The sequence below is a fragment of the Nicotiana sylvestris genome, chromosome 5, assembly GCF_000393655.2.
Source record: "Nicotiana sylvestris chromosome 5, ASM39365v2, whole genome shotgun sequence".
Classification (NCBI taxonomy): Eukaryota; Viridiplantae; Streptophyta; class Magnoliopsida; order Solanales; family Solanaceae; genus Nicotiana; species Nicotiana sylvestris.
The window spans coordinates 34,429,693-34,457,639 of record NC_091061.1 but is presented as its reverse complement, the minus strand read 5'-3'; the positions used below and the strand labels follow the sequence as shown (position 1 = coordinate 34,457,639).

General features: G+C 38.2%; 1 protein-coding gene across 1 annotated transcript; it reads right to left on the bottom strand.

Annotated features, from left to right (window-relative positions):
* Positions 1-10,242: 10,242 nt before the first annotated feature.
* On the bottom strand, positions 10,243-11,526 carry LOC138868496 (uncharacterized). The gene has a single exon (XM_070146049.1). The coding sequence runs from the start codon at positions 11,524-11,526 to the stop codon at positions 10,243-10,245; it is 1,284 nt and encodes a 427-aa protein (XP_070002150.1).
* Between the last annotated feature and the right edge of the window lie 16,421 nt (positions 11,527-27,947).

Genomic DNA, 27,947 nt, shown 5'->3' with positions numbered 1-27,947 from the left:
TTTGCCGACGGAGGTTGATGAGGTTGAAGCTGGTAATGGTCTCGGCAGTATTGATGCAAAGCTCAGTGGCTAAGATGCCAGTTTTGATAAAGTGGGAGGACGCTCCGTTCCTTGGTCAGCAAGAGAGAAGCTTGTGGTGGCTTATTTTGTGGTCATTTCTGTTGTTCGGATTATTAAGGTTGTAATTGGGATTTTGTCATGTGTCAAACCTTCTTATCTTTCCATTTTTGTCATAGCAGTTTGTTTAAATTTTGTCCAGTTTATGTTAGCATTTTATTCTGGTTGTTTTGTTTGTTTTATTATTCAAACCATTTCGCCGGTAGTCTAATACAAAGTCGGTCTTTTGTTAGTTCCAGTCGTCTTTTGTTTAGTCCTTTTATCATTTCATTCAATGCCGATTCTAGGGACATGACATGCGCACTCACTTTGGGCCTAGTCTTTAAAGTTAATCCTAAAACCCTGGAAAGACGATCAGACCATTTAAAGAAAATAAGGACGGTTTGAGATTATTCAGAGCTCGAGTCATGTGGAACTGGGGCAAGTTAAACACAAAGAAAACCGTTAAAGAAAGATTCGCCTAAATTGGCATGAGGGTCGTTCATAATAATGAGAATGAGAGTGTCGCCCAACGGTGCTTTAGAAGTGACAAATGAACAAACATATGTTGAATATAATTGTCAAGTCCAGCACCATCGGAAGAGACTATAAATCTATTGTTTGATTGTGTTGTTCGCACTTGGCATGTTTTGAAGACTGGAATGACGAAGGCATTTTGTTCTGCTACCCAAACACTTTATCCTTCGTTAACCCCTTTTGAGCCTTATTTATTTTCTTTCATACCCCTCGTTCGGAATCAGTAGCAACGAAAAAAAAAAGAAAAAAAAAGAAGGAAAGAAAGAAAACAACAACGAAAAAAAAGAGAAAAAAAGAAAAGAAAAGAAAATTGAAAACAAAGAAAAAAAAAAAGAAAATCAAATGAAAAAGAGGAATTAGGAACTACGTTTGACCTGATTCCTCAAAGAGGATATGTAGGCGCTTCACGGCTCGGTCATAGTTTTGAAAAATGAAAAAAAAATCAACTGAAATATCCCCAAGCAAGGAACTGGGGCAAAAGTTACGTTTGTTGTAAATAAATCTAATTCCGAAAGTTGTAACTAATAAACCAAAATTCATATATTTTTGAGCCTTTTATACCCTTTCTTTCTAGCCTATCCAAAACCCACATTACGGTCCAAAGAAAGACCTTCTGATCAGTCTTTAAAAAATGCCAAGTCGGACAAATGAAGAGTCTTACCGGCGAACATAACATTCTGTTCCACAGCAGAAAGGACTTTAATCTCCAACAGAAAGAGTCATACCGGCAACACTCCAAACCCCCAGCTGGAGAGTGATACAAATGAGAGAGTCTTATCGGTGAAAACCTTCACAGGCACCATAAGGCGATGAAAGCTGAGAGAAAAGCCAAAAATGAGAGAGACTTGATAGTGAAAACCCTTCGGGCACTACAAGTCGAATAAGATTGAGAATCAGAGGGGGAATCGCCAATGGAAGATCTTAAAAGATGATTGACGGCAGAGGATAGGCCACATACGCATGTCATGGCCATTAGAGTCGGTATCTGCGTTTGATAGGTTTTTATTTATAGTTTCTTTTGTAAAAGAGTCATCGTTTCCTTTGTCTTTTATTTTGTTTCTGTTATCTTTCTCCTTTCATAAAAAATTTCCCCAATAGAGTCTGTCCGGTCAGAACAAGTATGAAATGACTTCAAAATATGCCATCAGCTTTCCAAGATGAGATCTGACTAGTATATCCGAATGGTATAGTCAGCAAGGAACAAGCGCGAGGTCAGTGTCAAAAAAGATATCCCCAGCAAAGGGAATTGACAAAAGGATTGACGAGCATCAAGAGGGATATCCTTGCCAAAACCAAGGTTATAAACCTCAAAGACAAGGCCCGTGAACAAAGCAAGGAGAGCAGTGAGCATGATTTGGCGAAATCCATACTAGACTAAAAGGTCGGGAAAATGCCAGTTTCCGAGCTATGCCACAAAAGAAGATGGATATCCCCAGCAGGAAGGGATTATCCCCAGCACATAATATCATCCCCAACAAGTTGTGGAACACAGAGCAAGGAGGGAGAAAGGGAAAACCATCCCAGCAGGAGTATCACAACCAACCACCATGTTTTAAACTAACAATTTTGTTTGATTTGAAACAGGTAAGGGAAATGGCATTGAGGCAGAAACGCATGCCACAAGGGATATTATCAAACTGGGGCAGAAAATTTTCCTTCCATTTAGAAAATTTTCTGGAAGTCAGGTACCCCCAGCTGATAACATTTTACCCCCCAACAGGTAAGTAAATCAAGGGAGGTAGTCTTTGAAGGAAGAAGCTATGCAAAAACAAAACAAAAAAAGGAATAAAAAAAAGAATAATAATAAAAAATGGGGGAGGTAGAAAAAGAAAATTCATCCCAATCCCCAGCAAGTATTCGAGGTAAGACATTTTCAAGTCTTAAATATATGTTGGGTTCATCCGCCCTCAAATAGGATATGTTGGGTTCATCCGCCCTCAAATAGGATCTGTTGGGTTCATCCGCCCTCAAATAGGATATGTTGGGTTCATCCGCCCTCAAATAGGATATGTTGGGTTCATCCGCCCTCAAATAGGATATGTTGGGTTCATCCGCCCTCAAATAGGATATGTTGGGTTCATCCGCCCTCAAATAGGATCTGTTGGGTTCATCCGCCCTCAAATAGGATATGTTGGGTTCATCCGCCCTCAAATAGGATATGTCGGGTTCATCCGCCCTCAAATAGGATCTGTTGGGTTCATCCGCCCTCAAATAGGATATGTCGGGTTCATCCGCCCTCAAATAGGATATGTCGGGTTCATCCGCCCTCAAATAGGATATGTCGGGTTCATCCGCCCTCAAATAGGATATGTCGGGTTCATCCGCCCTCAAATAGGATATGTTGGGTTCATCCGCCCTCGAATAGGATATGTCGGGTTCATCCGCCCTCAAATAGGATCTGTTGGGTTCATCCGCCCTCAAATAGGATATGTCGGGTTCATCCGCCCTCAAATAGGATATTTTGGGTTCATCCGCCCTCAAATAGGATATGTCGGGTTCATCCGCCCTCAAATAGGATATGTCGGGTTCATCCGCCCTCAAATAGGATATGTCGGGTTCATCCGCCCTCAAATAGGATCTGTCGGGTTCATCCGCCCTCAAATAGGATATGTTGGGTTCATCCGCCCTCAAATAGGATATGTTGGGTTCATCCGCCCTCAAATAGGATCTGTTGGGTTCATCCGCCCTCAAATAGGATATGTTGGGTTCATCCGCCCTCAAATAGGATATGTTGGGTTCATCCGCCCTCAAATAGGATATGTTGGGTTCATCCGCCCTCAAATAGGATCTGTCGGGTTCATCCGCCCTCAAATAGGATATGTTGGTTTCAGTCTTTACATTTCTTGACAGGCGCCCACCTGAATAACGAGAGGAATACATTTCTGTCTTTTCATTTTTTTTGTTGTTCTGGGTCACCCACCAGTATAATGCGGGAATACATTTCTGTCTTTTCATTTCTGTTCGAGGTCACCCACCAGTATAATACGGGCATATCATTTTTCATATCTTTACAACCAGGCGCCCACCTGTATAACGAGTGGAATACTTTTCAGTCTTTAAATTTCAAACCAGGCGCCCACCTGAATAACGAGAGGAATACTTTTATGTTTTAGGTTGACCAGGCGCCCACCTGTATAACGAGAGGAATACATTTCAGTATTTGCATTTCATGTTCCAGGCGCCCACCTGTATAACGAGAGGAATACATTTCAGTATTTGCATTTCATGTTCCAGGCGCCCACCTGTATAACGAGAGGAATACATTTCAGTCTTTTTTTACTTTCAAGTGTTGAAATTGGGAGCCCGCCCAGATAACAGAGGCATAAATTCAGTCTTTTTATTTTTAAGTGTTGAAATTGAGAGCCCGCCCAGATAATAAAGGCATACATTCAGTCTTTTATTTTAAGTGTTGAAATTGGGAGCCCGCCCAGATAACAGAGGCATACATTCAGTCTTTTTATTTTAACTGTTGAAATTGGGAGCCCGCCCAGATAACAGAGGCATACATTCAGTTTTCACTTTCAAATGTTGAAATTGGGAGCCCGCCCAGATAATAGAGGCATACATTCAGTTTTTTACTTTCAAGTGTTGAAATTGGGAGCCCGCCCAGATAATAGAGGCATACATTCAGTCTTTTACTTTTAAGTGTTGAAATTGGGAGCCCGCCCAGATAACAGAGGCATAAATTCAGTCTTTTTATTTTTAAGTGTCGAAGTTGGGAGCCCGCCCATAATAACAGAGGAATACATTCAGTCTTTAATTTTAAGTGTTGAAATTGGGAGCCCGCCCAGATAACAGAGGCATACATTCAGTCTTTTATTTCAAGTGTTGAAATTGGGAGCCCGCCCAGATAATAGAGGCATACATTCCACGTCTTTACCCATAGGAGATGCATTTCCTCCTAAGTTTTAGTTTTACCCATAGGAGATGCATTTCCTCCTAGGTTTGTTCAGTTTTACCATAGGAGACGCACTTCCTAAGTCAGTTTCACCATAGGAGACGCACTTCCTAAAGTTCAAGTTTCACCATAGGAGACGCACTTCCTAAAGCAAGTTTCACCAATAGGAGACGCACTTCCTAAGCAAGTTTCATCAATAGGAGACGCACTTCCTAAGTCAGTTTCACCATAGGAGACGCACTTCCTAAAGCAAGTTTCACCAATAGGAGACGCACTTCCTAAGTCAGTTTCACCATAGGAGACGCACTTCCTAAAGTTCAGTTTCACCGGTAGGAGACGCACTTCCTAAGTTCAGTTTCACCCAGTAGGAGACGCACTTCCTAAGTTCAGTTTCACCAATAGGAGACGCACTTCCTAAAAATATTTCACCAGTAGGAGACGCACTTCCTAAGCAAGTTTCACCAGTAGGAGACGCACTTCCTAAGCAAGTTTCACCAATAGGAGACGCACTTCCTAAGCAAGTTTCACCAATAGGAGACGCACTTCCTAAGCAAGTTTCACCAATAGGAGACGCACTTCCTAAGCAAGTCTTACCCAGCAGGAGACGCACTTCCTAAGAACAAGTTTCATCAATAGGAGACGCACTTCCTAGATTCATTTCACCCATAGGAGACGCACTTCCTAAGTTTAGTTCTACCAATAGGAGACGCACTTCCTAAGCAAGTTTTACCCATTAGGAGACGCACTTCCTAAGAACAGTTTTTCCAATAGGAGACGCACTTCCTAAGCAAGCTTCACCAGTAGGAGACGCACTTCCTAATTTGATTCATTTGAAGTTTACCCGTAGGAGACGCACTTCCTAATCGAGATTTTATTCATAGGAGACGCACTTCCTAGTTTCTAATCACTGAAGTTTTCACCCTTAGGAGACGCACTTCCTAGTTTAGCTCAGTCCGATTCAACCATAGAAGACACACTTTCTAGTTTGAGTCATTGAGGTTTTTATTTTAGCAGACACATTTGCTAGCAAGGGTTTTGGTTTTACTCATAGGAGATGCACATCCTAGACTTTAGTTTGCTCTCATCATTGCATCAGTGGTGTAAGTGAGTTACAATTTTGCTAACGACTCACAAATCTTCCCAGTACAAACTGGTTAGGAAATTTTGTTTGTTTTGTTTGTTTTGATTGTCAGGGACCCGCCTGTAGAACGGAGGTTGTTGCGTGTCGAAGATAGAAGAAGTCAGGGGTCCGCCTGTAGAACGGAGAAACATTTTTCAAAATCAAGCAGTGACCCACTGGAAAGCAGAAGGATTACAACAGAAATCCCCAGCACTCAATCCAAGATAGAAGCAACAAGAAGCTCGCCCCAAGAATGCGAGTCAACAGTCTGAGAGGGTCAACAAAAGCTAGTCACAAAAACAAACAAAAAAACAAAAAAACAAAACAAAAAACAAAAAAAAATGAATGAATCCAAAGCACAGAAGTGGAGAACAGATGTGATCTGCTCAAGAACTGGCGCCTACAACTAGCAAGTATCAAGGTTCAAATCCAAAGTCTGTATGAAGCACTATTCAAGACTCAAGACCAAGTTTCAGAAGACTTAAGAGATAGGAATCCTTGTAACTAGTAGCTGATAGGCTTAGTTAGTCTTTTTCAGTTTTCATTTTTGTTGTAATGGCAGGACCGCGGACCGGAACCTCAACGGAACGACACCTCGATCGGCTCTTCACCTCGGTACACTTCACTATCTCTCTCATTTCCGAACTACACGTGGCCTGATTCCTGTATAACCAAGGATATGTAGGCAGCTCAGATACCAGGGCTCGGTCACATTCCCTCCCTTTCCTGAAGTGTAGTCCGTCCAAGTAATGGTCGGGTCAAAAACACGGCTAGTCGTTCTTTGTCGGAAAACTCTTCGTGTTTCCAGTCAAAGAGGGGCAGCTGTAAGCACGTGATTTTTGACCCTCCCCGAGAATTTTCACATTTTTAGTGTGAATATGTGAAATTGGGTCTAGTATAGCTATTTTAACTATTTTTACTTTATTTCGTTGCAAAAAGAAAAATTACAAAAAAAGTATATATATAAATTTTAGTTTATGTATCCCTCATAAACTTGAAAAAATCAAAAATTGCACTTTATTTTGGTACTTTATATAAATTCGAAAATTAACAAAAAATATATATATAATTCTATTAATGTTTTGAAGTCATTTTAATACAAAAAATATTATTTCATATTTTTGTCTTTATTAAAAAAAACGAAAATTACAAAAAATAGTTTTATTAATATGTTATAGTTATTTTAACTTTGAAAAATACAAAAAATATTACTTCATATTTTATCTTAATATTTACGAAAATTACAAAAAATGGTTTTATTAATATTTTATAGTCGTTTTAACTTTGAAAAAATACAAAAATAGTACTTCATATTTTATCTTAATATTTACGAAAATTACAAAAAAATAGTTTTATTAATATTTTTGTAGCTATTTAAAATCTTGAAAATATTTAAAAAGATATAGTTTTGTTTAAATACTAGTCTTATTTTTGGTAGTTATTTTGCTTACATAGGACTAGTTAAGCAACGTGTTCCTATTTCTCGGGTCCGGGCAAAAGAATAATATTCGGGTTTAAACTACCCGGTTTTAGGCCTAATTTTCGGACCTAGCCCATAATAAACAGTGTCCAGGACACATGGGGAACCCCACCACGCGTGGGGGACATATGCCTCGAACCCCACCACGCGTGGGCTCATTTTTCTGGGCAAAACCCATGCTAAATGCACGGGGGACCAACGAAAAGAAGGGGAGACTTTTTGGAAATTTTTTGAAAAAAGATTACTGTTCTTCTTCCTTCTTAAAAGAGAAGAAGAAGCAGAAACCTAAAAAAGAGCTTGGACCACCGGACCTCCCTCCCCACGCTCACACTCCCCGTCACGACCCCTCCGTTAAACCACCCGAACACCACCACCGCAGCTGCCTCCACCATCCAGAAACCACCCATCAAGCAACAGCTTTTGTTGCTGCATCGTCGCCTTCCCCAACTCCCTCTCCGCCATAACCACCAAACGACTACCACTCCCTCACGTCGGACTCCCCCTCAACCACACTGTAAAAAACAGGTTCGTCACCTTCCCCATCGGCCAACACCACCTGAAGAGGAAGATACTATCGTCCTTTGCTTCAACTGCCCGTCGACCCCATCGCCGCGTCGATCGAGCAGCAGCCATTGTTGCTGCTGTTCGTTTTCAACACGTCCGTCAAACAGCAGCCCGCGACCACCTGCTACCCAGCATCGTCCAAAACCACCGGCGACACCAACTCCCTCACCTTCCCCATCGCCCCGACGACCCACTGTTGTTGCCCAGCTCGCAGTCCCCAGTCCAGCATCCAAACGACCCCTTTGCTTCATATCCGCGTATCAGTCTGTTGCGTCGAAAAAAAATAGAAATACAGCAGCAACCAACATTTCGTGCGTTGGCAGTCTTGGCCGAGGTTTCAGTCTCCATTGAGGTCATCGTTGTTCGTCGAGGTCCGGAACGTCGAGGTCGTTCCGAGTTTTCGTTGTTGTTCCTCGTTCAGTGAAGTCCAGCTTGAGCCCCGTCGAGGTCTTGTTTGTGTTCTAGGTTTGTCGAGGTTCGAAGGTTAGTATTCTTCATCCTTTGTTTCATTCCGTTTCATTTCGCATATTATCGTTCAAGGTGAATAAGAGTATTATTTTATATGGATGAATGTCACCAATGCAATTTTTGTTGTTGTGTTAAAAACGTTTATTCTATGTAGTTACCGCATGCTTAAAGTTAATGTGAGAATGTATGAACGGTTTGCGAGTCATCTTAGTTGAATTGTTTTTTTTTTTTATTTTTACCATGGATATTATTATTTATTAGAATCGTTGTTTTCGTTTAACCTCGGATGACGTCGTGGGTAAAAAATCATAATTGCTTTTAGGCTTGCCTTTAATAAATAAAATGAGACGATCCTCAAAAACGCACAAGCTGCGGGGACCTCTAAATGTATATACTAAATACTTAGATTCCGGGATGGGTCGTTTAGCAAATTTCACGGCCCTACCAAAAAATAATAAATGCGCTAGTTGCTTTAGGCGCGCCTTTAATAATGTTAACTCCCTAAACTCGGGTGCACATTTATGTGACCCAAATCCAAATCTCAACGAAATCGGAATGTGTCTTTAATCACGGGTACATTGACTGTGACGTGGTATGAGATGCATTTCCATGACGTTGCAAATTCCTTTTTAAAAAAATAAGAATGAGATGAGCCTCGCCGAATAAAAATACAAATTGCGGGGCCCTCAGTAAATACTTGTTTTAAATTACTTAGAATTCAGGAGGGCCGCTTAGTGAATTTCGTGGCCTTCCCAAAATAATAACGCGATAGTCTCTTTAGGCGCGTGTTTAATAATTTACTTTCTTAAGCTCGGGTGTGCATTTCATGCGACCCAAATCCGATCCCAAAACATCAAATAAAATGTGTTCCGGATTATGGGTGCATTTCATGTGACGTAGTCCAAAGACGTGTTTTAAATGATGTTCACATTTCTTTTAAAACAATAATAGTAAAGCGGTTAAAAGATAAATTTGCACATAAGTTCATATTGTATTAAAAATCAGATAAATAAGCCAAATATAACAGTTGAGCGACCGTGCTAGAACCACGGAACTCGGGAATGCCTAACACCTTCTCCCGGGTTAACAGAATTCCTTATCCGGATTTCTGGTACGCAGACTATAATATAGAGTCATTATTTCCTCGATTCGGGATTAAAATTGGTGACTTGGGACACCCTAAATCTCTCAAGTGGCGACTCTGAAATAAACAAACCAATCCCGTTTCAATTGTCCTTTAATTGGAAAAAACTCCCCCTGCGCCCCTCGGGCGCGGAAAAAGGAGGTGTGACAATAAGTAATAGCTTTTCCATTTTGCATAAGAACACAACTGAGACCAACTCTAGAGGCATCACAATACACTGTGAACCCACTTGAACCTGTCGGCAAGGTTAATACAGGTGCAGTGGTCAACCTCTTCTTTAACTCTTGAAAACTCTTCTCACAAGCGTCAGACCACTGGAACTTAACTGCTTTTTGGGTCAACTTAGTTAATGGAGCTGCAAGTGAAGAAAACCCCTCTACAAACCTTCTATAGTAGCCAGCTAACCCCAAGAAACTCCTGATTTTGGCTGGCATTGTCGGCCTAGGCCAGTTCTTGACTGCTTCTGTCTTTTAAGGGTCTACTTTTATTCCTTCACTAGATACTACGTGGCCTAAGAATGCCACTGACTGCAACCAGAACTCACATTTTGAAAACTTGGCATAAAGTTCATTCTCCTTCAAGGTCTGCAAGGCTATTCTAAGGTGTTCTGCATGATCTTCCTTGCTCTTAGAGTATCCCAAAATATCATCTATAAGCACAATAATAAAGGTATCCAGGAATGGCTTGAAAACTCTATTCATGAGGTCCATGAATGCAGCTGGAGCATTTGTCAACCCGAAGGACATCACTAGAAATTCATAGTGCCCATAGCGAGTTCTAAAGGCTGTTTTAGATATATCATCTTCTCTGATTCTCAACTGATGATACCCCGACCTCAAGTCTATTTTTGAAAAGTACTTTGCACCCTAAAGTTGATCAAATAAATCATAAATTCTTGGCAATGGGTACTTGTTCTTAATGGTAACTTTATTCAACTACCGATAGTCGACGCACATTCTGAGAGACCCATGTTTCTTCTTGACAAGCAGGACCGGGGCACCCCACGGTGAAACCCTCGACCTGATGAAGCCCTTGTCAAGGAGGTCTTTCAACTGTTCTCTCAACTCATTAAGCTTTGTTGGAGCCATCCTATAAGGAGGTATAGATATGGGCTGAGTGCTTGGCATGAGTTCAATGCCAAAGTCTATGATTCTTTTTGGATAAAGTCCGGGAAGGTCATCTGGGAAAACTTCTAGAAATTCTTTAACAACTGGCACAGACTGAAGAGCTGGTGGTTCTGATTTTGGATTAATGATGTGAGCCAAATAGGCGAGACACCCCTTACCGATCATTCGTTGTGCTTTAAGGTAAGAAATAAACTTACCTACAAGCAATGCTGAACTACCCTTCCACTCAAAGACTTCCTCATTTGGAAATTGGAACCTAACTATCTTGGCATGGCAATCTAACATGGCATAGAAGGAAGACAACAAATCCATACCCATGATCACATCAAAATCCACCATTTCTAACTCTATGAGATCGGCTTTGGTATTACGACCTTGGACTGAAACTGTACAACCTTTATAGACTCTTGTGACTTTCACTGACTCGCCAACTAGAGTAGATACTAGGAATGACTCACTAAGTTGTTTAGGTTCTGGTCCAAGGTTAATTGCAAAGTATGGAGTCACATAAGAAAATGTTGAACCTGGATCCATTATGGCATAAGCATTATGAGAGCAGACTAAAAGTATACTTGTAATAACTTCTGCAGATGCCTCTGCACTTTGACGATCAAGTGTAGCAAACAAACGGGGTTGTCCCCCTCCTTGAGTAACTCGATCTACACCTCTGCCTACCCCAGGCCCGGCCTGATTATGAGAACCACGAGCCTGGGGTGGTGCAACTACAGTAGCTGAGGAACTAGAAGGACGAGTTGATCCACCACTGAAATTGCGTCGCAACTTTGGGCAGTTGGCCTTTATATGACCAATGTCTCCACAATGATAGCAACCATGAAACCCGAGCTTACACTGACCTGAATGTTGCCGCTTATATGTTCCACAAAGACCTTGTTGGTGTGAATGTTGCTCAGCATGACTCTGGCTATGTGAGGACGATGTCCTAAAATTCTGATTCTGGCGAGACTGATTTCCATAACTCTGAGTACGTCTGAAGAAAGACCCACCACCTGAATGATGACTGGACTGAGCTGGTGCTAATGGCTCCTTATTAGAGGAATCCCTTCCACCTCCGCTAGATGTACCATTAAACATGCCCGTTGTCCGGGCTTTCTTGTTATGCTCTTTTTTTCTCTCCTTTGTTGTCTGTCTTTTTCTAAGTGCTTGGAAAATTCCACAACAGAGGAGAAGGCTGTCATCCCTACTACTGCAGCTGATGTCGTATCCTTAATGTGGTAAGCTAAACCGCCAACAAACCTGCGAATCTTTGCTTTTTCTATCTTAACCATGTGAGGAGCATGTTTAGCTAACTTTATGAATTCCATGTAGTACTCATGCACACTTTTATTCCCTTGCTTGAGCTGTTCAAACTCTGTAGCCTTAGCTTCCCTATCCTCTTCTGGGATAAAGTTAGCCATGAAGGCCTCTTCAAATTCTTACCAAGTAGGCGGACCATCATCTTAATCTCTTTCCTTTTCCCACATCTCAAACCAAGCGCTAGCCATATCTCTAAGCTGGTAAGCAGCCAGCTCCACAGCTTCATCATCAAATGCTTTCATTGCTCGGAGGGCTTTCTTCACACCTTCCAGCCATAATATTGGATCTTCATCAACTATAGAACCATGGAACATTGGAGGACGCAACTTCAAAAATTCATTCACTCTTGAGGACTCAAAATTGTTCTGTCTATTTGATTGAGGTGGAATCTCATCTCTTCTCTCGTTTTGGTTGGCCATGAAGGCTTTAAACATCTCCATAGCACTGTTGACTGCATTAAACATCTGACTTACCTCTGGAGATATAGATGTCTGAGCCGGAGCTGCTGTTGGGGGCGGCACTAGATCCTAAGGTACTGGATCATCATGCTCCACCCCTTCTTCATGTTCAACCAGTGGTACTTGAACCCCCTTTGTGGATTTACCCTTCCTTTTCTGAGTTGGAGCCTTTTTAGTTCTGCCTTGAGCCACAATAGTAGCAATAGTTTCTTGAGCAACATCCTGAGTGTCAGTGTCAGGGTTGCGAGTACGAGCCATTTCTGCGAGTTTTGGAGAAAAGAATACATTAGATAATTTCTTAGAGGTAGGTTCTACTGCACGATCTAAATTATGAAAAAAATTGAGACTTTTCCTAAATGCTTGTAGTCTCATGTTTATAAGTATGGCAAGCTTCATACTCATAAACAAGACTCTACTAACACGACTTCATAGACCCCTAGGACTCTATAAACCTGAGTCTCAGATACCAAGTTTGTCACGACCTATTTTCTAAACAAGCCGGGACCGGCACTCAATCACTAAACATGACCGAGCTAACCATCTCTGCTTATCAAATCTATTATAACTCCAAACTTTATATGCAACAAGGAAATACTCTAACCAAATACTTTTAATTAATTTAAATATTTAAATAAATCAAATCCAAAACTTTATTCATAGTAACTACTGAATTACTGCTAAGTTATTATAAAAAAACATCTGAATCTAAACCCAACGACTATGTCTATGAAGCATGTACTGATAAACTGACGCACTGCTCAAGACATGAGATTTCCTGGCCAGTTCTCTAAGTGAACAAAGAAATAACTAAATAAAGATGACTCTAAGGAATACTCCACGAACAAAACGGAACTCACCAATAGCACTGGAAGTGTAGGAAGTCCTAGCCTGTAGCCTGCTCGCCTGCAAAACCGGTTCCTACGTTGTACCGCAGACCAACATAGGTTCCCAAAAGAGAACGTCAGTACCATCCATTCTACCCAGTGAGTCTCAACAACAGGGGGCGAAACTTTACTAACATATACATTACGAGCAAAGGTTCTAAATGCACGTAAAACATAAATCTTATAAGAATAATTCTAAAATAATTGCATACTAATAGTTTATGAATATTCTAAAAGAAATTCTTTTCTTTTTCTTTTTTATACAAAATAATACTTCACTTTATACTTTGGGAGTTCCAACTATCCCGACTTAATTCTGTCTCAGTCACCGTGTGATCGGTACGGGTTCGATCCCAACTTGATCGAATAGGCCCAATCCACGAGGTGCCACTCGCTTCATGGTTCTCAGCACTCATATATCATACTTTAGCCTAGCTAAGTAAATTCTCAACAACGAGACCCTCGGCTCCTGTGCTCCCTACTTTGGCACAAGTAGTTTCAGGAAGTCAACACCTTGGTCAGGCCCTCGGCCTGGACGATGACCCCTTCTCAGAATAGAGAATACTCCCAAAATTCTTATCTTTTTAAAACTTCTTCTTGTGACTTTTCAAGTCTAAATCTTGTTTGAAAGTACTTTATCGGTATTCATAATAATATACTTGAGTGTATGCATAGAATAAGCATGAAATAAAATTTTCTCAATGTATGTCTGAAAATTTTATATAACTCTTGAAACTTTAACATATAAGATCATGTAATAAAGCATAAAAATATGAAGAATAGACGGTTATACTTCTCAAGTAAAATATATAAGCTTCAACTAGAATATACTTAGTCAACATGTATTCACTCGTTCCAATTAAGCACATGTTGACTTTTTAAAGCATTTTATCAAACACTTTGTGTGCATGTTTTTGTGAGTAGAAATTCTTAAGTAAAGGGTTATATCCACTCACCTCAATTTCTCCTTTCAAGCAACAATGCAAGTTCCAATCCTTGTAATCAACTCAACGACCGAATACTACAACAATAAGTTAAAATAAGTATCCATCTTTCCCAAGGTATTAATCTTTTCTCAACTCTAAGAACTTTAGGTTCAACTCCTAAATTTCTAAGTTTTGGGGCGATGTCTTGTTCTAACAATTTTTTCACTACCTCTAACAACTTTAACCCGTTATAGCAATCCAATAAAAGTGAAGAATTTATCTTGTAACACCAAAAACCTAACTCGTACTTGATGGGTGTTCTTGAGGTTTTGTAAACCTTTCCTATGAATTTACCCTATTAGGGTGTTAGATTCTAGTGTATAATGATGTTATAGCTTACAATTTCATTTAAAAAAAATTACCTCAGTCGTGGTCTAAAGAAGGTCCTGCGTTATACTTCGATGGGAGAAGTAGGAGAAATAACGCTGCCTCTGTTTGTTATATGCTTTAAGCCTTTTTCTTTGCCTCTGCTAAGCGTGACTAAACAGAACTCATGTTCTGTTTTGCTGGAAGGCTTTGATCCTTTCATTTTTTGAAAGTGCTTCTTGGGTCTAAGGCCTTGAGCCTTTTCTTACAACAGCCCACTTTGGGCTTTAGGTTAATTTCTTTTTTTCTTTTGTTTTTTGACTTAACTAATAATCAATGATACCCACATTTTTAATAATTAATAATATTAAAATTATTAATATTTCCCTAATTGTATATCCAATTATTTAAGTGTGTGTGTGTAGATAGATAGATAGATAGATAGATAGATAGATAGATAGATAGATAGATAGATAGATAGATAGATAGATAGATAGATAGATAGATAGATAGATATTTTTTCACTATAGGCAAGAAAAAAATAATAATAATAATTTAATTCTATAATTAGTGTGTCTCGAAACTTTTATAAATTTGAGGAGTGTTACAGGTGGGGAGCTCTATTTCTCCTGCACTGAAGATGAAGGCTCTTGCTTTGGCCATGGTGGGAGAACCTTGAACTGAGGAGTGGCAAAGGGATCCTCATTGCCGGATCCGGGAAGAAGGGAAATTGAAGATCTGTTGCATCATATTGTGGACTAATGGTGGGTCTGTGGATTGCTGTAAGGGATTGATGGTCTGGAGCACCATCGATTGCCAAAGTTGAGAGCCAAACATCGCCAAGCCCTTGTTTAGGGCCTCCACAGTTACCCTCGCCAAATGTGTCGGGTTTTGAATGATGAGGGATATGTGCAGGTTGCCCAATTGAAAAGTGTAACTTAGTGCCTGACCATGGAGGGCTATCTCCAGCCAGGATGTCGGTGCATGTTCCGATGTTGGTGGTACGGAGGTTAGGAAGATAGGGGTTGGGTGGGGGTTCCATTTTTGAGTTTTTTCTGTCTGTCCTTTTTTGTATTGCTAATAAATGATGCGTTATTGGGGTAATCAACAAATTTTGTTGATGATGATGGAGATGGATCGTCTCTCATCTTTGGCGCTTTGGTTTCTGCGTCTACTACACCGGGTATTGGGTTGTGGCAAAATCCGGTTGAGTTGATTGCTGGTGTCAAATCAACTGCCAAATTTGGATTTCTAAGATTTTGATCTGGGATTTTCATGAAGTGAGTTTTCAGAAAGGGCGTTTGTCGGGGTGATGCCTTGGATTAGGGATCATTATTGAACCTTGGTAGGGAGTTAATGGGTTGGGGGTTGGAGTGGGTTTCTATCTGATGGGTTGTCAGACACTCTACTAGGCCCTTTGGGCTGGTTGACTTTGGAGTTTGGGTGGGCCTGGTTGGTTTTGTTTTTTTTTGGAAGGGGGGGAGGAAGGGGGGTCTGTTTGGTTTTTATTTTGGGAAGTAGGCCCCGGTTCCTCACCCTCTTTTTGTTCCCTTTCTTCTTCTGGGCCCGCTTTCCTCTTCATCTTTGTGCTGGGCTTTTCCCTTGTGGCCTGAGCTTGAGTGCTTTGATTTTCCATAGGTCTGGTAATATTTTTGAATCTTGGTCTAGGCTTGAGTCGTGTACTGGGTTAGTTTTTGTAGCATATTTGAAGGTTTGGGTGTCGAAGAACTTACCGGATGTGGCGTCGAACATCCGAACCTATATTCCCTCCGATTAAGTAGTTGTTTTGTTTTTTCTGGTTGGATTTACAGTTGGTCGTTGTTGGGTGGGTGGTCCTTGTTTGCGCTTTCTTGGAAAGGAAACAGTTTCCATTCCCCTCCACCATCATTAGTTTCTTTTGAGTTGGAGCAACTAGGGTTATCTGTTGAAGGTGATGGTGGTGCCTGTTTTCGCCTTTGAGAACATCTTTTTATGGTGTGACCTAATTTTCCACACCCTGTGGATAGGATGTTCTCTCCTTCATAGACAATCAGTTATTTGTGATCTCCTATGGTGACGGAGGTTGCAACTGGTGATTCCAAAGGAACTTGGACACAGATTCTGGCATACATTCCTCTTAGTGTCGCAGAAGTACAAGTATCTATTTTAAGTAGTTTTCCTAATTTTCTGCCAACTTTTCCGAGGATTTATTTATCATATAATTCAGTTGGCAGTTGGAGAAGGTGGACCCATATTACATTGAATGATAGAGTAGCTTCTTGTAGGATAAATTTTGGCTCCCATCTTCTAACAGATAGGAAGCTTCTAGCAATGAACCATGGCCCCTAGAGAATTGCCTTAATCAGGTTTTTTTCCTTACCAAATTTGACTATGAAGAAATCACATCCTAGGTTAATCAAGATTAACTGTTCGAATGGGTTCCATAGTTCAATAATTTTGGTTCGGAGAAGATGATGAGGCATACACCTGCCAAAGAGTTTTATGATGACTGAATGGCGCCATGGCTCATAGAGTCTCTGTTTCTATCTTCATGAGATAGTAAGATTGGGTCCATTTTTTCTTTGCCTTTTCGTTGAGTTTCTATGTTTCCCATCTCATTTGCGAAGTAATCTGTTTGTGAAGTAGCTTGCTTGTCAGGAAGCATTTCTTTATAAGAGTGAGTATTTAGGGTGTCTTCCCCCATGTTATTTGGGTCCGGTGGTTCCGGCAGTATGTTAGTTGTTTTGGGTGGGTTTTCCATTTGGTTTGGTTCCAGTGAGAGTTGAGAGTTTCTCTCTAAAATCTCATTTTATGGTTTCTTATTCTTATTGATTACCTTTGTTGCTCTTTGTAGTGTGCAGACTGCAGTTGGTAAACAGATTCTTGAGCTCAAAACTTATTTTTCTATGGAAAAATTAGCTATGTTATATTATACATGTTTCTTGTTGCATAATAGCTTTTTTGGTAAAGTACTCCGTCTCCTTTGCCATCATTCTTGATTGATGTACGTTATAATGTACCTAAGTTATAGTTTGTTTGTTTTTTGGTAAGACGGGAATTCCGCGGCCGCTACGATTTCTGCCACAGCTTCTCCCTTCGAATGAGCGTTTTGTGCGTATTGGGTAAAACTCCCCCTGTGTAATAGCCTGCAAATCACATAAGGAATGTAAACCGCACTAGACAAGCCCTATACGACAAGCTCAACCTAGAAGGTATTGAGGGGGGATCCGATCCCAGGTACCACCCTCCAAACCAACTGGACAACCCTAAAGGGTGTGAGTTATAGTAGTTGTTTACAATATACGAGATATAAATCATCTAAACTTTTGGATATTAATTTATTTATTTATAAATTACATAAAAAATGTATAAATGAGAATTTTCATAAAAAAGTTGATCGCAATCAAAGAAATAATTGCTTGACCATCAAGATAACAATACTATCATAAAATATAAAAAATAAGATAGGAGTGAATTACTTCGTTTTGGATGTCCGAAATTTTTTTAGTTGATTCATTCCTTTAAAATTACCTCAACCAATATCATAATTTGGATCGAAATATCTCTTTTGACTTTTAACTTAGTTGTTTAATTATAGTGTGGCTCTAACTTATGGCCCTAAACGTGTCTCGCACACATCTGACTTATAATACATCCGAGAATTGCGTGTCTGCTTTTAAGGCTTACTCAAAGATCCTCCATTTATGTAGTGTTCTGTTTTTATATTTTTCAAATTGAGTTTAAAAAACAATTTTTGGATTTTGTGTTTTTTTAGAATTTTCAAAACTGAAATTGTGCATCATTCTTTTTTCTTTTTTATGGTTTTTTACGTCCAAATACTCTCATTGATTCCCGTCTAATTTGAATTTATATCGAGTAATAAGACACATTAAACATGCTTACTATCAGAAATTTTCATTCTTAGTGTTCAAATCCTACTTTTTTTTATGTTAAGAATGAGAGGATCAAGCCTTGATGGCAATTTAGAGATCTAGATAAAAGAAGGTTAATTTTTTTGCAAAGACAACACAAATATTACATCCAAAATTCAAAAAGTAAGTCTGCAAAATATATACTACGCTAGTATTTTTAAACTTTAACCAGAAAAAAAAAAAAAAAAAACGTTCCATCTAGATTCTCTTTGTTCGGAAAGGTTGACTTTTTTATTTCTTTGATACTTCTTTATTATATCAGAAAATGAAAAGTTAAAAAGGAATTTTTAAAAAAAACGGAAGAACAAAAAGGGAATATGCACGTTGTGCTCCAAAGCATAGACTTAATGGTTAAGAATTCAACATTTATCTTTTCTTTATATACAGTTGGAATCAGTCAAACATTGTTAACATATGAGTTGTCAAATACTTCATCTAATTAAACACATAAATGTTTCTAATTCAATGGTAATGCTAAATTGGTCGATCCTCAACGTGGAAAGATAGTTGAAGAAGTATAAAAATTCCCATATTTGAATTTTTAATGACGAGATTTAATTTTATATTTTCATTTTTTTCAATTAATAGACAAATTCCCTTTTCCAGAAAAAAGACATATTCCTTGTTGTAAATATTTTTTGTGATTGACCGATTAGTTAGATCTAAAAAATAAGCTAAAATCTTGTATTTGTTATAAATATATTATATTATGGATGTTCATTTAGTACTCCGTTGTAAATAATCTTCCTGAAGAAGTTTATCCATATGGGACTCCACCGTAAATATGTTTATCTATTTAGTACTCTATTGGAAATAAGCTTCCTGAAGAAGCTTATCACTTCGGTACCCGGTTATGGATAAACATTACCCTAGGTAGAAGATTATCCATACCGGGTATAATAAGCTTATCCATTCAGTACTTGCGTAGCAGCTTACACAGCAGCTTGTAGTAGCAGCTTACACATCAGCTTTTAGTAACAGCTTACACAGCAGCTTGCGTAGCAGCTTACACAACAGCTTCCTTTCTTCTATAAATAGAAGAGATTTCAGTTCATTATGTACATCAGTTTGAATTCGAATAATATATCAGTTTCTCTCTATACTTGTCTTTACTTTATAGTCTTTATTTCATAACACGTTATCAGCACGAAGCTCTACCATCTCGAGCAAATATTTTGAAAGTATCTGAGGTAAGAACTTTCTTTTCCTAAATAATGTCAAATCTTTCTAAACTTGAATTTGTAGCCCTGGATATATCGGGCAAAAGCTACATGTCTTGGGTGCTTGATGCTGAAATTCATCTTGATGCGATGGGTCTGGCAGACACCATCAAAGACAAAAATCAGGCATCAAACCAAGACCGTGCCAAAGCAATGATATTCCTACGCCATCACCTTGATGAGGGCCTGAAAATGGAATATCTTACTGTTAAAGATCCAGTCATACTGTGGAATAATTTGAAAGATAGATATGACCACCTGAAGATGGTCGTTCTTCCACAGGCACGTTATGATTGGACTCATCTAAGGCTACAAGATTTTAAATCTATCAGTGAGTATAATTCTGCTATGTTCAGAATTATTTCCCAATTGAAGTTATGTGGTGATAATATTACTGATCATGATATGTTGGAGAAAACTTTCACCACTTTTCATGCCTCGAATATGCTCCTGCAGCAGCAATATCGAGAGATGGGATTTAAAAAGTATTCTGAACTTATCTCACATCTTCTTATAGCAGAGCAACATAATGGGCTATTAATGAAAAATCATGAAAGCCGACCTATTGGTTCTTGTCCATTCCCTGAAGTGAATGAGACGAACTTCCACCAAGCTAAACGTGGAAGAGGTCGTGGCCCCAGTCGTGGTCATGGCCGTGGTCGGGGAAGAAACCCCAATCATGGTAATAATAATGCACCAAAGAAGCCTCCTCACCACCAGCAGTGGAAAAGGAAGGAACAAAAGCATGAAGCGGCGCAAGCACCAAATGCAGAAAATGCATGCTATAGATGTGGAGAAAAAGAGCACTGGTCACGTACCTGTCGTACGCCAAAGCACCTGGTTGAGATTTATCAAGCCTCCCTAAAGAAGACAGAGAAAAATGCTGAAGCAAATTTTATTTCTGAAGATAATATATACTTCATGCATTTGGATGTAACTGATTACCTTGCACTCCCAGAAGGAGAAACAAGTCATGTAATCGGTGGTGAATCTGTAGAAATGTAAATATTTTAATTTTTGTTATTTGTAATAGATAGTATGGTTATGTAATTGTTGTACATAAAGAAAAATTATGATTTGATAATGATGTTTACTATAATATATCTTGTTTATGTCATTTTGAAGAATATGGATAACATTATTAGATCAACTTAAACTCTAGCAGAGTTTGCAAGAAATATACAACCACAAGAAGTGGTTATATTTCGTATATCTCATTGTAATTATATTTTGTTAACTACCAGAAGTGGTATATGCCTATGATCACCAGAAGTGATAATTTAGGCTTTCTATGGTTACAATTGAAGATAAGCTACATAAATATTCTCTATATTAAATGCACGCCTCGATTTGCTCCTGAAGTAGTAAATATTTTAAAAGAAGTTGAGGCATCACAATTTGATGTGATTAATGCGCATTCAGATAATTATGTTCGATTTCCTGAAGGATGAGAACTTTTGATAATATTAATCCATTCCCTGAAGTGAATGTGACAATACTAATAAGTCGGGTAAATATGAACGCGCTCTTGATGTGAATACATTACAATTCACCTCCAGAAGAGTTAATATAATTGAGAGAATATATACTCAATATTTCGTATTTTAAATTTGCTCCTGAAGAAGTAACACAATTGAAATTGCCTCCTGAAGCGGAAAAATATTATGAAGAGGAGTTTTCATGTGCTTAAACAATTGTTTTACATTGTTTATTTGATTATGATTTTCTCTCATGACACCAGCAGTGTCTGAGCAATATTTGATAGTACAAAATGTATCAACAACTCCTGAAGAGCTAAATGTTTGCCTAAAGAATACATGACACTAATAGTGTCAGATAAATATTAGATTGTGGATAATAAATGAAGGATCTCGAAGAGCTTATATACATATATGTCATTCATATTATATGGTTATGGTCAAAACATATATTGTAGTAAACCTGAAGTTTACTAATACAAATGGCTATCATATTGAGACTACAAATAATTGGAAGATTGATAATCTTCATGTTTCCACAATCATAGGGGGTAAAATAATATGTATGTGAGAAGTTACCCCGTCTTATTCTTTAATTTGTACTATATCATGTATCACAGTAAATCAGAAGTTTACTAAAGCAAAAGTTTATGTCATAGTAAACCAGAAGTTTACTAAGAGATAGCACATGACATGATAAACTTGAAGTTTTCATTTGCCATTTTTAAATGAGCTATTTGAGAATTCAGATAAGCATATACTAAAGAACTAGAAGATTCTTCAGGAATTCTCATGTGTTGCTTGTTCTCATAATGAATTGATTATACCAGCTAAAGTTGGGACTAAGACCCCTGATTCTGAAATATATAAAAGGTGAATATGGGCCCGTTCACCTATCATGTGAACCACTTATAGGTGCATATATGAGATGGTTACATGTGTAATTATTGTCAACCTGCAGTTTGGCATTTGGAATTGCTTTTCTCGATTAAGAGCATAATTTTCAGATTATGAAATCAAGACAGTTCATCTTGATAATGCTGGTTTATATCCAAGCTGGTTTAGCATTGAATACCTCCTATTAATGGCTAAACCATTGCTTATGAGAACAAAGCTTCATGTGTTGGTCTAAGATTTTCTAAATTGCATATAGCAACACTTGTATGCATCAGATCAACAATATATGATAAGTCCTCCCTTCACAATTGGTTTAGGATCAGAAACCAAATATTTTTACTATCTTTTGTTGTGTGGTATATGATTAATTTCTCTACCATAATACACAAAGATATGTTTCCCAAAGATGATTGGGGATATATGTTAGTTTTTCTAACATTTGGGGGATGGAATAAACAGTTGAAAAATATGCTATATGAATCGAATTATCATGATCCTCACTTAGAAGATAATTCAAGTCGAATGCCAGAAGCATTTGCTGATCCAAAATTAAATATCATATTTCAGCTGCAAATGCTCCTATTAAAATTAAAGTCCCTGAAGGATAGAGTTTACTGTACGCATGAAGCGTGGTAGACCAATCGGTTCCAAAGGTAACAATCCTTGAAAAATAGTAGGAGCTAATGATCAAAATGAGGAGGAAATAAGCTCTAGAAGAGCCCACGACATAACATTTCATGAAACTCCCGAAAAAGTTCAGGTACCTGAAAATAAAGAAAGTGATGAGATCTCCACAAGTTATGTCGCTTCGGAACTGACACAAAATGATCGTCGACGATATATTTAATACAATATAGTGCACAATATTGTAAAAGATTGTGAGGATCGGACTAGCAGTCCAGACACTTGAAGATGTCATACCATTTAGATACAAGTCTTAACCTATATGACTTATTTGGCTAAATCTATATGAAGATCCTTGAAGGATTGAAAATGCCCGAAGCATATAATTCAAAGTCTTGAGAAATGTACTCGATCAAATTATAAAGATCTTTGTACGGTTTAAAGCAATCTGTGCGCGTGTGGTATAATCGCCTCAGTAAATATTTGCTGAAAGAAAGTTACATAAATTATGTTATTTGTCCATGTATTTTTATAAAGAAAATGTCATCAAAATTTGTTACACTTGCTATTTATGTTGGTGACATAAATCTTATTGGAACTCCGGAAGAGCTCCAAGAGGGTCTTAAAAATACTTTTACATGGACAAAGTGTACCCATTAAGTACACCAATGAATATTCAATCACTTGAAGTGAATAAGGATCCGTTCCAACCTCTAGAAGAGGATGAGGAGCTCCTTGGTCCTGAAATACTCTATCTCGGTGTAGATGGTGCACTTATTTATCTTGCTAATGCTAACAAAAGTGGTGCAGATCGTATTGGTAATGCAGATGCAGGTTATTTATCCGATACCCATAAAGCTCGATTTCAAACCGGCTACGTATTTACATATGGAGGTACTATCATATCATAGCGCTCCACAAAGCAATCTATTGTTGCTACTTCTTCAAATCACGCTGAGATAATAGTTATTCATGAAGCAAGTAGGGAATGCGTATGGTTGAGATCAATAATTCATTTTATTCGAGAAAAATGTGGTTTGAAATGTGAGAAAAAACCCACAATTTTATACGAAGACAATGTTGCATGCATAGCCCAATTGAAGGGAGGATTTATAAAAGGAGATAGAACGAAGCACATTTCACCAAAATTATTCTACACACACGATCTTCAGAAAAGTGGTGACATTGATGTGCAACAAATCCGTTCAAGTGATAATCTAGCAGATTTATTCACTAAATCTTTGCCAACTTCAACTTTTGAAAAGATGGTATACAAGATTGGAATACGAAGACTCAAATATTTGAAACAAGGTTTTCATCAGGGGGAGTAAAATACGCGATGCACTCTTTTTTCCTTACTAAGGTTTTTTCCCATGGGGTTTTCCTTATAAGGTTGTTAATGAGGCACCTAGCAATGCGTATTACTAAATATGTGTACTCTTTTTCCTTCACTATGATTTTTTTCCCACGTGGTTTTTCCTAGTAAGGTTTTAATGAGACACATTATCTTTTAATGAACATCCAAAGGGGAGTGTTATAAATATATTATATTATGGATGTTCATTTAGTACTCCATTGTAAATAATCTTCCTGAAGAAGCTTATCCATATGGGACTCCACCGTAAATATGTTTATCTATTTAGTACTCTATTGGAAATAATCTTCCTGAAGAAGCTTATCACTTCGGTACCCGGTTATGGGTAAATATTTCCCTAGGTAGAAGATTATCCATATCTGGTATAGTAGCAGCTTACACAGCAGCTTGCAGTATCAGCTTACACAGCAGCTTGCGTAGCAGCTTACACAGCAGCTTGTAGTAGCAGCTTACACAGCAGCTTCTAGTAGCAGCTTACACAGCAGCTTGCGTAGCAGCTTACACAGCAGCTTCCTTTCTTCTATAAATAGAAGAGATTTCAGTTCATTATGTACATCAGTTTGAATTCGAATAATATATCAGTTTCTCTCTATACTTGTCTTTACTTTATAGTTTTTATTTCATAACAGTATTTTCCCTCTCCTCGCCATTTTCACAACTACTTAAATAACTTTTTTAATCGAAGCTTCTAGTATATATCAAAATCATAGTCACGTGTATCTGAGCAAACCTAAAGGGTGATACTAATATATCAGATTTATAATCAATTTAGAACTATATGTTAGATATTACAATTTCACAACTTATCATAAAAGAATAAAAACTTGAAGTGGTATAATATAGGAATTTTTACCTCCTATAGCAAAGGTTAACATCTTATTTATTTTAAATAAATACCATTTAAAAAAATTATATTCTATAGATACCTTTTAATGTTTATAGCAAAATATCTACTTTTGGTTACCTCCTACCCCTAAGCCACTAAACACGCTATTCAGTTACACTATTTTCTTTCTTTCTCTACTTTGATACATGTCATTCTCTTCCCCCATTTCCTGAAAACATGATGCTCAATCTCAAAATTCCTCTCACCCACATCACCTACTGATCACGCCCAACTATGCCTTATAAAAAGGACACGCGGACGTTGCAAATATAATCTGAGTATTTAGCCTAAAGTCGAACCCACAAGGAATTAACCTATCAATTACTCTCATTAAACTTACTAAATTCCATGGAATCAACTTCCCAAACGTTGTGAATAACAATTGAAGATGTTTCTACTAACTAAGAATGAATGTAAATAAGCAACTGAAAACTAACTATGATTAAGTTGTAAACAATTAAGAGAAGGTTCTAAGGTTATGATTTTCCCTATTGATGGAATCCCTTCCAGTTATGTTTCACATAGAATTGCCTAACCGTCTCTATCAATCATGAGGATTTTTATTATCGTAAATCTCTTCCGAGTAATCACAATAATTTACTAGACGCACTCTCCTGAGTTACGCTAGTTGGCTTTATTTATTACAGCTCACTTTAGATTACACTCAAGGCTTCGTTATCCCTAATCCCGCCTTTAAACTCTCGGTTATTGATCCCTTATATACTTTGGGAGTGGTGTTGTTCAGCAATTACCTAAATATGCACTCTCTCCCGAGTTATGCACACTAAATAGGCACAGCTAATTGAGGATCATATCAATTAACTACAACAAGAACGTAGTTGAACAAATAGAGGTTAAACCAGACAAACTATATTAACATAACAAGAAGTTCACTCTTCAATAGGTTCCATCAAAACCTTAGACTAAAATATTTAGCTACTCATACTAGTGTTCATCATAACAATATTCAAATTCATCACAAATCGTAAAAACAAAAGGAAGAAAGGAAGAACTCGATGTTGAATTATCCTCCTCGCCTCTTGCCTCTCCTTTTCTTGAACTAAGCTATGAAAACCTTGATAATGATCTCTTGGGCGATCTAGACATTCTATAGGTTAAGTGGATTTGCCCTCGAACTTCCAATTTTACCCCTAAATTTTACTTTTCCGGAACTAGGCTAGCGCGATCGCGCTAGTGATCGCGCATATGCCCTATCATTCTTCCTCAACCATCTGGGCTAGCATGGTCGCGCTAGTGGATGCGCTAGTCCAGGTCTTCATTTCATCTCTTCTTTTTCTCGTCTTCCCACGTACTCCGCTCCTAGGGGCTTTTCTTGCTTCAATTTAGCTCCAATCACAGCTTTAAGTCCTCATACGTGCTACTCACTCCTGCAACATGTGAAATTCACAATTAGAGCCAATTTATTATCATTTAACTATATTGTCACAGTGAAACATAATCAAGCTGGGGCATAAACAATCGCCATATTACATAAATCTAGCCTATTATCAACACCCTACACTTAAATCATTGCTAGTCCTCGAGCAATCCACCACACTCTATAGAGGTTCCTTCACTAAGCATTATTCCTTAACGCATCACACCAAGAACATATCACATAAATTATGCCTAATAGTGAACAATCTTCGCCTCAAAAATCAACTCTCACGTGCCGTGCATTATTCATACTTACTCAAATTACTTTCCATAGAAGTCAAGACTTGTCTTTCCTTCGTGAATCACATGCCCTCACATCACACAAGAGAGTAGTTCCACATATAATGATATTTAGAACAATTAGGAACTTAGATAGACAAAATTCGCTCACTCTCAAAAAGAACATTCACATGCCACAAAGATGCACCATAGGCTTGCCCGTAGTGTACTACTCTATTAATCGAGCCCACTCAGTCTAAGATCAATATGACTTCACTTAGTTGCAATGTAGGCTAAGGGACAGGTAGGATATATTTGGATATAGTGACTAACCTCCATAAGCACTTTTAATACAATTATATTAACCTTCAAAACCATACTTATGTCAACCAAACACTCCACCACTTTTTATTTACAGCATCCCCATCCATTAGGTGCAATTGTAACAACTACCACTTATCGATTACTACATTTACTCTCTTTTTTCAGTGGTGCTTATTCTTTTACTTATCCAAACACTGCACCTTTTCTCTATTTCAATGGTTCCACTCAAAAACCAAACCACCACCCCACAATTTTGCTTTTGCATAATTTCAATACCATTCAAGTGATTTATGAGAGGTAAAGGGGTTCAAACAGATGTCCATTCAAATAATTGGGTAAGGTTTGCAATGTGGTTGCCAAAGAAACATGCTTATAGGCTCAACGGGGTTGACTACGATGTATTACAGTTAGGTGGGTTTACTTTATATGTCTGTCTTAACAAAGAAATGCTTATATCACTTCTAAGACTGAATGAAACTACTATTTCGCTTTGCAAACACACCGGACAAGTTCTAGGCATCAAATGTGAATCATGGAATACAGTAAAACTCACACACACATGGCATATGACTCATTTCAGATTGGCTTATCAAGACACTCTCTTCTGAGTATTCAAGTGAGTGACAAACATATAATTTTAAGGCACTTTAGCAAGAATCAACTACTGAGACTAAGCGTTACACTCTAGTGTCTATTGTGTTCAGGTGTATCAACGCTAAAGGTTTCTCTTTTGATTTTAGCTCGTAGCCCATCAATCCTAACTAAAAACTAAATAAATAAAACAAACTAAACAAAAACTACCTACACCGGGTTCAACCTAAACCCTTGGAAAAGAATTGTGGCCCAAAGAAATACCAAGGGGGAGTTACTACACTACCTAAAAATAAAAATAAAAAAATCTTTTTGGTCTTTTCTCTAGACTTACTTCCCTCAAGAAAATAGTCTAAGGGATCCGTCATCAGGAAGAGTTTCCATATTCCCTTTTTTTTTATCGACTTAGTCCCTCAAGAACCCTGCCGAAAGAGATCTGTCGTCGCGACAAGTCACTTACCTACTTTAAAATTACCTAATGACACCTCAAACAATCAAAGAGAAATAAAGAAACATCAGCCAGTCAAATTGCTACTTATATATATATATACATTGAAGTATCCCCCAACCCACACTTAAAATGCAGACATGTCCTCATGGCAT

Coding starts and splice junctions, on each gene's coding strand:
- LOC138868496 (XM_070146049.1), bottom strand. CDS start 11,526: ATGTTTAATGGTACATCTAGCGGAGGTGGAAGGGATTCCTCTAATAAG.